We start from the raw sequence: 12500 nt of genomic DNA, 5'->3' as shown, positions 1-12500 counted from the left end.
CTTTCAGGATCTTTGATGTGGAGGCTGAAGTATGAGAAGGAGCGCTATCCTGCTGGAGAATTCGCCCTCTCCTGTGGTTTGTAATGTAACGGGCAGCACAAATGTCTTGATACCTCAGGCTGTTCCACTCTGCAGATCTCTCGCACGCCCTTTATACTGAATGCAACTCCAAACCATGATTTCTCCTTCACCAAACTTGACTGATTTATATGAGAATCTTTGGTCCATGCTGGTTCCAGTAGGTCTTCTGCAGTATTTGTAATGATTGATGCAGTTCAACAGATGATTCAGCAGAAAAATCCACCTTCTGACACTTTTCCAAATGATCAACTAGAAGTCAAGTTATTATGTGTTGTTCTTACAACTGAGATCCACGACTAGACTTTTGTCAGCTAGTGTATATATATATATCTACAAAATTTGTATTACATACAGTATTAACAGGTCAGATGAAGCCAGATCAGCATGTAGTTGTGTTTTAAAGCTGATGTGGCAGTGAATGAACGTGATTTATTTGTATAATGCAACATTAAATGGCACACTGTGATCCAGTCTGTTCAGATGAATAAAACAAAGAGACCTGAGGTTGGATAATTTAGCGTAGGGAGCCTTTACTCATCATCTGCTTTATCAAATAGCTCTGCCATTGTTTTCTTCTGCTGTGTGCAGATCTGAAGCCATCAAGGCTGCGTCTGAAGCTCACAGTTTTGACAGAAAACATCAAATCATAACCTTCGCTTTCTGTAAAAAACAGGCCTGCTGAGAACAGACTCAAACATCAGGCTTTTAAAGATTTCTCTCGCTCTCTTTGTGTGCTGAACAATGCTAAATCCATGTAAACTACACAACGTGTGAAACTGAATTCACACCGCAAAATATTCAATGACAACAAACGGTTTACCTGTTAACTTATTTTAATAAGCTAATAATCGGAGCTATTTTTAGTCAATTTGACTCATTTAAGTTCAGATGACAAGAAGATTTCATTTGATTCAACTAAACAATTTAAAGCAGTAAGGATTTTACAGTGTACGCAGGACTTTAGAAAGACTATTAGTGTAAACCCCCCATAATGCAATGGGGTTTGAAGATTTGTACATTTTGATTACAGTGAAGGTTTTATGATGTTATGTTATGAACGATTAAACCAAATGTGTTTTTCAATTCTGAAAATGTGAGACGCAACGCACTGCCTTATTATTAGTAAAGAGCAGTGCACTGTGCTTTTTACTAGGCAACCACTGTTTCAACAAACAGTGTAGATGGGATACAGCTGCAGATACTGACATCAATATAGCATCATATTTGTGATACAATAATAATTCATAATCATATTCGCTAACGGATTTCCATAGACTGCTGTTTTCAGGGTTTTTTCAGGGTGTATTTGTATGGAGCCAGATCAGTCTCAAAATAAATACATTTACAAAATACAATTCATACATCCACAACGCAATTCGCATATACAAAATTCAATTCCTATATTCAAAACACAATTCAAAACGACATAAATCAAATTCGCAATTCATTTGGCAAAAATATGTATAATATTTAGTTGTGAATTGACGAACTGTGTGTTGTTTTTATGAATTGTGTGTTGAATTTATGATCTGGCTGATGTGACCGATCTGGCTCCATATATTTGGTTGTTCTGTGTTACTCGTGACTAAGAGCGCCCTCTAGCCTTCAGGAAGAGATTTCAATTTATTGTTTAGCCCTAATTTATGGAGCCAGTTCAGTCTCAAAAATAATATATTTACGGAATAAAACTCATATAGGCAAAGCACAATTCACATTTACAAATATTTTTCGCCAAATGAATTGGATTTGTGCATTTACGAATACCGTTTTGAACTTACAAATTAGATTTGTGTATTTAGGAATCGTGTTACAATTTTTCTAACTGGATTTGTGTATTTACCAATGGCATTTTGAACTTACGAATTGAATTTGTGAAATTTCGAATCGCGCTTTGAACTTAAGAATTGGATTTGTGTATTTACTAATCGCATTTTGAACTTACAAATTGGATTTGTTTATTTACAATCGTGTTTAGATTTTTTGAATCATATTTGTGTATTTACGAATCACGTTTTAAACTTTCGAATTGGATTTGTGTATTTACGAATTGTGTTTTGAATTTTTCAATTGGATTTGTGTATTTACGAATCACGTTTTACACAAACGAAATGGATTTTTGTATTTACGAATCATGTTTTAAACTTACGAATTGGATTTGTATATTTAGGAATAGCATTTTGAACTTATGAATTGAATTTGTGTATTTACCAATTGCGTTTTGAACTAACGAATTGGATTTGTGTATTTACGAATCGCGTTTTACACTTACGAATTGGATTTGTGTATTTACGAATCGCGTTTTAAACTTACAAATTGGATTTGAATATTTAGGAATATCATTTTGAACTTATGAATTGGATTTGTGTATTTACGAATTGTGTTTTAAACTTTCGAATTAGATTTGTGTATTTATGAATCGTGATTTGAACTTTTGAATTGGATTTGTGTATTTACGAATCACGTTTTAAACTCACGAATTGGATTTGTGTATTCACGAATCACGTTTTAAACTTACGAATTGGATTTGTGTATTTACGAATCATGTTTTAAACTTACGAATTGGATTTGTATATTTAGGAATAGCATTTTGAATTTATGAATTAGATTTGTGTATTTACCAATCGCGTTTTGAAATAACGAATTGGATTTGTGTATTTACAAATCACGTTTTACACTTACGAATTGGATTTGTGTATTTACGAATCGCGTTTTAAACTTACAAATTGGATTTGTATATTTAGGAATATCATTTTGAACTTATGAATTGGATTTGTGTATTTACGAATCATGATTTGAACTTTTGAACTGGATTTGTGTATTTACGAATCAAGTTTTAAACTTACGAATTGGATTTGTGTATTTACGAATCACGTTTTAAACTTACGAATTGGATTTGTGTATTTACGAATCATGTTTTAAACTTACGAATTTGATTTGCATATTTAGGAATAGCATTTTGAACTTATGAATTGGATTTGTGTATTTACCAATCGCGTTTTGAATTAACGAATTGGATTTGTGTATTTACAAATCGCGTTTATAACTTACGAATTGGATTTGTGTATTTACGAATTGTGTTTTGAATCTACAAATTGGATCTGTGTATTTAGGAATCGTGTTTTGTACTTACGAATTCGATTTCGTAAATGTGCATGTAGGGATTATATTTTGTAAATGTATTATTTTTGAGACTGATGTGGCTCCATACTAACTCTCTATTTCAACGGAAAGCGAATGCATGCATAAGGGTATCAGATAGTATTGGGATTGGGCCGTGGAGCACCTGGAGAGTGGAAAGCAGGAGGAGAAGGAGTGCTGCACACGATGGTTTCAGCCAGAAGGTTGTTATAGCGGTTGTTAGTGTCGTGAGGCCTGAGAAGAGGGTTAGTTAGCAGATAGTTGCCCGTCATTCCTGTGGAGCAGATAAAAAGAGGAGGAGAAGAAGAAGAAGAGCAAAAGACTGAGCTTTAGGAAAACACTGAACTGAACTAAACTCTGAAAACTCGACTGAAGCATTTACTGGATTTACTAAAACTTCTGTGTTAAGCTGCTATAGAAATAAAGAAAGAGCAAAACAGGAAACAGACTGCAGTCAGACTGACAATTTTGAATCCATTAATCGATCTCCAGGTCTGACTGTAGCACTTTTAGCTTAGCTTAGCTTAGCATAGATCATTGAATCGGATTAGACCGTTAGCATCTTATAAAGTTACATCAGTGTTGCAGTCAGTAATGAAGCAGAATAAAGCCTATAATAATATATATAAGCATGTGTGTGTGTGTGTGTGTGTGTGTGTGTGTGCGTGTGTGTGCGTGTGTGTGCGTGCGTGCGTGTGTGTGATGCGTCACCTTGGTTAAGTGTGGAAGTGCTGTTGATGTCGCCGGATATGAAGGAAGACTCGGACTGTTTCCTCACAGTGTCGTTCCACATCCTCCTGATGCGACTCTGTAGACATACACACACACACACACACACACGCACAAAGTCACACACAGACACATAGACAGACAGATACAAGTACACACAGATGCACAGACAAATATACACACATAAATACAGACACACACACAGATACACAAACACACACACACACATACACAAAGACATAGACACATACACACACAAACACACACAGGCACAAGCACACACACACACACACACACACACACACACACCCACACCCACACACACACACACACACACACACACACACACACACACACACACACACACACACACACACACACTGATTAACACTGATCATATTCATGTATCAGCTTTGTAGTGTCGGTGTTGGAGGCTCTATTAGCGGCGTGTGTGGAATAAAGACTGATGCTAAATGTCTGCTAAACAACTTTAATTATCTGCTGCTGCTTAAGATTCCACACAATAATTACAGTCACAACTCTAGACCAGCCAAAACAACATTGTACTTCTTGTGTAAAACTCCTCATGTAGACGCTTTTGGAAACATTTCGGATTTAAATCTGAAGACTTCAGTGCAGGTCAAGCTGCAGCTACAAAATAAGATCATATTCATTTTCCTTTGAGGCCTCATGGTGGCGCAGTGGGTAGCACAATCGCCTCACAGCAAGACGGTCGCTGGTTCAAGCCTCGGCTGTCGTTTCTGTGTGGAGTTTGCATGTTCTCCTCGTGGGTTTCCTCCAGGTGCTCCGGTTTCCCCCACAGTAAAAACACATGCGCTATATGAACATTCATTCATTTTCTTTTCGGTTTAGTCCCTTTATTAATCAGGGTTCGCCACAGCGGAATGAACCGCCAACTTATCCAGCTCATGTTTTACGCAGCGGATGCCCTTCCAGCTGCAACCCATCACTGGGAAATACCCATAAACACTCATTCACATACACTATGGACAATTAAGCCCACCCAATTCACCTGTACCGCATGTCTTTGGACTGTAGGGGAAACCGGAGCACCCGGAGGAAACCCACGTGAACATGGGGAGAACATGCAAACTCCACACAGAAATGCCAACTGACCCAGTCGAGGCTTGAACCAGCGACCTTCTTGCTGTGAGACGACAGCACTACCTACTGCGCCACTGCATTGCCCGCTATATGAACTGATGCCCTAAATTGGCCGTAGTATTTGAGTGTGTACGAGTGTGTATGGGTGTTTCCCAGTACTGGGTGGCAGCTGGAAGGGCATCCGCTGTGTAAAACATATTCTGGATAAGTTGGCGGTTCATTCCGCTGTGGCGACCACAGATTAATAAAGGGACTAAGCCAACAAGAAAATGAATGATATTGTCCATAGTGTATAAGTGTGAACGAGTGTGTATGGGTGTTTCCCAGTACTGGGTTGCAGCTGCAAGGGCATCCGCTGCGTAAAACATGTGCTGGATAAGTTAACGGTTCATTCCGCTGTGGCGACCACTGATTAATAAAGGGACTAAGCCGAAAAGAAAATGAATGAATAATTTTCCTTCGGCTTAGTCTCCATTTTAGAGGTCGCCACAGCGGAATGAACCACCAACTATTCCAGTGTATGTTTTAAACAGAGGATGCCCTTTCAGCTGCAACACAGTACTAGAAAACACATACACACTCATTCACACGCACACACACTACGGCCAGTTTAGTTCATCAATTCCCCTACAGCGCATGTGTTTGGACTTTGTGGGAACCGGAGCACGCGGAGGAAACCCACACCAACACGAGGAGAACATGCAAACTCCACACAGAAATGCCTAGGTCACAGAAGCTGATTTATTTATTTATTGTTAGGATTAGTCAGATGTGTACCTGTGTGGCAGATGAGTATCGAGCAGTGGATCTGGAGGCGGAGGATTTGTTGACGCTGTGAGATCCTTCAGATGGAAGAGTTCTGCAGCACTGAGACTGACGGAAACACTTACTGTACTCTTTACGCACCTGCAAACACAGGAAACGGATATTTACCACACAGGAAAGGATACGAGACATACAGTCCAACCACAAACAGGCTTCATACACATATTTACTACTAATTCCAAGACTTTTACCATGACTTTTCCAAGACTTCCAGGTAGATAGTCAAGATTTTCTGTTGTGGACATTGTGGATATTCATCCATTCATTTTCTTTTTGGCTTAGTCCCTTTATTAATCCGGGGTCGCCACAGCGGAATGAACCGCCAACTTATCCAGCACATGTTTTACGCAGCGGATGCCTTTCCAGCCGCAACCCATCTCTGGGAAACATTGTGGATATAAATTTATCACAGCATATCAGCAATAATACGTGACAATCTATGAAATTTATATTTAGTTTTACATCTATATTAGTTTTAGAAAGGGTCTTGATGTCTGTGTGAAAATGTTTGAAATGTTGGCCTTGGATTTTCACAAGACAAATGAGCCTTTCAAGAGTTCACACTTAGCTGATAATCAATAAAGCGTAGTTGGCATGCTGACCCTTGAGAGAGCCCTGAGCTCGTAATATCCTCGAGCCCGGGGCTCCCTCCCATTAGAAGGGCGAGAGGGGAGTTCGTGCTCAGGTAGGTCTCGAGGACTCCCCTGCTTGTCGCCGTGTGAGAAGTGTAAACTAAGGTTTATCTTAGGTGATAATTTGGTTTAGTCGATTGTCTATGGTGTATGTTTTTGGATGGTGGGAGGAAACCGGGGAACCCGGGGGAAACTCACACGAACACGGGGAGAACGTGCAAACTCCGCACAGAAAGGCCAACTGGCCTGATAGGAGGTTGGAACAGTGACGTTCTTGCTGTGAGGCAACAGTGGGGCCACCGTGTCACCCTATTGGAAAAAAGGGTGGGAAGTAGGGGTGGAAGGGGGGAAGCTTCAAGACGAAGATAACTGGAGTGAAAAACTCTGGTTATCTATAACGCGTCCGTAATCATCTAATAGGGCAAATTACGGAGCTAATGAGGTGCCAGCCGTGTTGATCATAAGCACATGATCCTCTCGAAATTATTTTATAAATAAACCGAACTCACAGTATCTTATGCCTGTAGTTAGAGATTGTTTCTGGACCGCACTTAACATGTTTCTTAAATTACAGTGAAAGCGAGTGATAGAGAGGCGAAGCTGAATCTGCAGGTTTTCTGTGTTTACCCCACACAAAGAACTTAACGTAAAGAGACGAACATCGCATGTATTTAAAATTTACCCCATGTTATCATCTCAAATATCATCTTGCTTGATTGTATTCCATTAGTTTATGCTCTTCCTTTGGGCATTAATGCCTTGTAACCAGCAGATGTCCTCAGTGTGCTGCATTTCTAGCACATCTGACCAGTGACTCCAGCTCGTGTAATATATCGAATCAAATTTAGCAATCGCACTCGGTTTAGTAGAATCAAAAAAACTTTAATTATTATTCTATTATCATATTCTTTTACTAGTAAGTGCAGTACACTGTGGTTGATGCACTCTTCATTTAATAGACTAAAAACCATCATAAAACGAGTCTGAAAATACTGAAATGTTCAGTATACAGGCTGACATTGAGAACCAACACAGTACTGCAGTTACTGTTAATAATACTCTCATACTATCAGCTGTCCGAGTTGTTTTTAGTTAGTTTATGCTCTTCTTTATGCATTTACCCCTTGTAACCAGCAGATGTCCTCAGTGTGCTGCATTTCTAGCACATCTGAGCAGTGAATCCAGCTCGTGTAATAGATCTAATCGCAGTTGTCAGTGTAGTGGAATAAAAATAAAAACTTTTCTCCAGCATTTTCAAAGGAGGCAATGCTAAGATGTCGAAACTATACTGGATATCTGAGGCGCTTTAGCTTTTATACTTCAGTTTGCTAGCCTAGTTTTTCATAGCTTCCATTTTGTATCATTCCCTCCCATGGTGCAACCAATTCTTTTCAAGACAGTTCATAATCTATCAATAATCTTTGAAAAGAGGGCTTAAGCATTAAGCATTAAGCTCCACTATATCCTATGTAGCTTTAAATTGTGCAAACCCTTTATATTTCAAGGGATTCTCACTGTTTTATCGAATGTTATTTGGAAAAAACGTTCATAAAATCATTCCAGTCTTATTATTTCTCTACATGTTCATCATTAAGCTGTTGTTTTACATTCAGAGTGATTATTAAAGCGCTATCTTTATTGTTATCATGGCTCAAGGAACGTTTACCAGCGATTTCACTGGGATTTTACACTGTGGAAAGGTCTTAAAGGTTATCTATTTGCTCTTTTATTAATGTATTTTCTTCAGGAAAGCTTTTAAAAAGACGACCTTGACCATTTCTGCTAACCTAAAGTACTGTACGTCCAAAGCCTGGCCTTAAGCATGAATATTACTCCAATAAAAAGAGCTTATTGAGCTTATTGCATGTTAGCATTTAACTTTTCTATTAATCTAATTCATTGTAAATGCTGTATTTACACTGTGCATGTACAGCATGTGCATTTACAGCGCTATCTCATGGCAATTGGTAACTTTTGAGGCTATTTAGTATGATTTGCTTATCCACCAATGAGAGTTGGGTTTAGGGGTGGAGTTTGGCGTCATGTCTTCATTTATAAATCATACATCTTCATTCAAGTGAATTTGCACAAATTTGCAAGTAAACTGACGAAAGGTACAATAGTTCTGCTTCCTCATGACATACACTGACCGGCCACTTTATTAGGTACACCTGTCCAACTGCTTGTTGACGCAAATTTTTAAACAGCCAATCACATGGCAGCAACTCAATGCATTTAGGAATGTAGATATGATCAAGACGATCTGCTGCATTTCAAAGCGAGCATCAGAATGGGGAAGAAAGGGGATTTAAGTGACTTTGAATGTGGCAGAGGAGAGGTTTGAGGAGATTGGCCAGACTGGTTCTAGCTGATTGAAAGGCAACTGTAACTCAAACAAGCACTCGTTACAACCGAGGTCTGCAGAAGAGCATCTCTGAACACACAACACGTCCAACCTTGAGGCGGATGGGCTACAGCAGCAGAAGACCACACCGGGTGCCGCTCCTGTCAGCTAAGAACAGGAAACTGAGGCTACAATTCACACAGGCTCACCAAAACTGGACAACAGAAGATTGGAGAAACGTTGCCTGGTCTGTTGAGTCTCCATTTCTGCTGCCACATTCGGATGGTCGGGTCAGAATTTGGCCTCAACACCATGAAAGCATGGATCCATCCTGCCTTGTATCAGCGGTTCAGGCTGCTGGTGCTGGTGTAATGGTGTGGGGGATATTTTCTTGGCACACTTTGGGTCCATTAGTACCAATTGAGCATGGTGTCAACGCCACAGCCTACATGAGTATTGTTGCTGACCATGTCCATCCCTTTATGACCACAGTGTCTCCATCTTCTGATGGCTACTTCCAGCAGGATAACGCACCATGTCATAAAGCGTGAATCATCTCAGACTGGTTTCTTGAACATGACAATGAGTTCACTGTACTCAAATGGCCTCCACAGTCACCAGATCTCAACCCAATAGAGCACCATTGGGATGTGGTGGAACGAGAGATACGCATCATGGATGTGCAGCCGACAAATCTGCAGCAACTGCGTGATGCTATCATGCCAATATGGAGCAAAATCTCTGAGGAATATTTCCAGTATCTTGTTGAATCTCTGCCACGAAGGATTAAGGCAGTTCTGAAGGCAAAAGGGAGTCCAACCCTGTACTAGTAAGGTGTACCTAATAAAGTGGCCGGTGAGTGTATATCAATAAAACAAGGCTTTGTTGAAGAACTGGATCAAACTTGTAGTAAAATACAGCATGTGTGCTGCTTAAATGCAGACAGCAGACAGATGTTGCTGCTTTTCTCATTAGCACAACCAGGATTTAATATTCCTTGAAATGAATTAAAAACCCAGAGGGAAGCACGATATATGCTGTATAATACACCGTTTATGGGTTTAATCTCATTTAACTCACAAGTGTCTTCCTTCATATATAAAACTCAACCAAATAAACACGCTTTAAAAGGTGAAAGTTGAGTTTGGCTTGCGTGACTTTCCGTTTCCATTAACCCGACGGACGTTCCATTGGCTCTTAGTGTGAAATGTTCACATTTACCCACAATTCATTGAGCTTTTTGCATTGTGAATGCTCTGAAAGTGTCTTAAAGGTTATCTTTATGCTCTTTTATTGACATATTTTCATCAGCAAAGCTTTTAAAAAGACAACCTTGACCGTTTCTGCTCAGTACTGTGTGTCCAGTTTAATTAAATGCAGTATACATGTGAATAAACACATTCAGCAGCATGAAGAAAGTGCTGTGGTTTACCTTCTTCTGCAGGAGACAGTGGAAAATGAAGATGAACATCCCTTGTAACGTGTTGAAGATGGTGAAGAGATACGCCATAATCAATGAGTCGTCGTTCAGGAACAGCAGGCCGAAAGACCACGTCAGACAAACCAGACACAGCAATGCAAAAGCACCAAACACCCAGGAGCTGAAAAATCACAGGAATATAGTAAATAAAGTGGACCTATAATGCAAAAATGGCTTTAATATGAAGTTTAAACACAACAGATTGTGAATATAATAGCTTCTAATCATAAAAATGTATTAATTTAAATCTTTATAATCACACTTACTAAAACAGTCTGCAGAAACACTTCGATTGACATTTTCTCTTAGTATGATGTCATAACAGGTGGAAAACCCCGCCCACTAGTGACCATCTCTTCGTTATTAGCATAGAATGTTAGTCTTGTTTTTGAATCTGCCACTTTGCTGACACACAGGCATATGTAGCTCCACCCTCTTTTAAAAAGAGCACAATCTGATTTGCATTTAAAGAGACAGTCACCAAAACAGCACAATTAGCATCAAAGCCTAAAAGGGTCAGTTTCAGAGAGATAGAAACATTATTTGTGTGCTATTTTGAGCTGAAACTTCAATACACACAACTTCACTACATTAGAGACTTATTTTACATCTTAATAGGCGTAATAGGTCCCCTTTAATGCATTTGATAGCCTGCTGTGAACTATTTCATACAAACAATATCTATTGATCTGTGACATACTTATTTGAAATGTCCCCGATTATTGGTAAAAATAGGATTGAACGCCCTTTTTAAATCCATTGAGATGATCTCCAGATCTGGCGGGAGCACTTTTAGCTTAGCTTAGCATAGATCATTGAATCGGATTAGACCATTAGCACCTCACTTAAAAATGACCACAACCGTTCAATAGTTTTCTTATTTCCAGCTTGACTCTTCTCTAGTTAGATTAGACTGATGGAAAATGAAGATTTTTGGTTTATTATTTTCAGAATTTAACTGGTGTTGTAAGTGTAAGCACACGTTTCTAACATTCTTCAAATAATCATCCTTCATGTTCGACAGAAGAAACTCAAGCAGGATTAGATCAAGTGAAGGTAAATGAGTAAATGATGACAGAACATTCATCTTTTTACATTCATTCATTGCATTTGTTAAAACGAGAGGAGCTGAAAAAATTGCAATTCAATTCAAATTAAAGTTGATTTGTAGAGCTCTTTTCACAATAATTACTGCTTCAAAGCTGCTTTACAAAAGGTGCGCATTACTGCATTACAATCAAAATCAGAAAACTTAAGGTTATTAGTTACCATAACTTTATTGGCTACTAATAACTTTAACTAATTAACTAGTAACTAATAGCTATTGCCAGTTAAAATTATCATATTCACTCACCGGCCACTTTATTAGGTACACCTGTCCAACTGCTCATAAACACAAATGTCTAATCAGCCAATCACATGGCAGCAACTCAATGCATTTAGGCATGTAGACATGGTCAAGATGATCTGCTGCAGTTCAAACCGAGCATCAGAATGGAGAAGGAAGAGGATTTTAAATATGGTTGTTTGTGCCATCTCAGACTGGTTTCTTGAACATGACAATGAGTTCACTGTACTCAAATGGCCTTCACAGTCACAAGATCTCAATCCAATAGAGCACCTTTGGGATGTGGTGGAACGGGAGATTGGAATCATGAATGTGCAGCCGACAAATCTGCAGCAACTGCGTGATGCTATCATGTCAATATGGAGCAAAATCTCTGAGGAATATTTCCAGTATCTGCTTGAATCTCTGCCATGAAGGATTAAGGCAGTTCTGAAGGCAAAATGGGGTCCAACCCGGTACTAGTAAGGTGTACCTAATAAAGTGGCCGGTGAGTGTATAACCTGCAGTTATATAGCATATAGGTGATGCCCATTTAATGAAGTGCATTAAGTGTATGTTAAGTTATTAGCTTGTTTCCTCTTCGTCGGTGAGTTATTTAATTAACTGTGACAGGCTATCGCATTCATTTGCTCACTTCAATTCCCCACACACAAACGAATCATTAAAGCTAAATTAACTGCTTGCACATAGAAGTCAACGAATTAAGAAAGCAGAAGTTTCCGCACATTTCATGAAAAAACTTGAACCCATTCATAAACTCAGACCACCCGTGTAAAGCAGAGTATAAGACGGCGGTAA

At 39.1% G+C, this 12500-nt stretch overlaps 1 protein-coding gene across 1 annotated transcript in view; it reads right to left on the bottom strand.

Moving 5' to 3' along the window:
• Positions 1-12500, bottom strand: part of LOC130234359 (adhesion G protein-coupled receptor L2) — a 254267-nt gene that overhangs the window by 11187 nt on the left and 230580 nt on the right. The window contains 4 exon segments of the mRNA XM_056464612.1: positions 3365-3493; positions 3931-4027; positions 5851-5979; positions 10307-10475. Coding sequence (XP_056320587.1) covers positions 3365-3493; positions 3931-4027; positions 5851-5979; positions 10307-10475 — 524 coding nt within the window.

The sequence above is a fragment of the Danio aesculapii genome, chromosome 2 (genome assembly GCF_903798145.1).
Source record: "Danio aesculapii chromosome 2, fDanAes4.1, whole genome shotgun sequence".
NCBI lineage: Eukaryota > Metazoa > Chordata > Actinopteri > Cypriniformes > Danionidae > Danio > Danio aesculapii.
The sequence above is the reverse complement of the archived record's forward strand: the minus strand, read 5'-3'. Positions and strand labels throughout refer to the sequence as shown.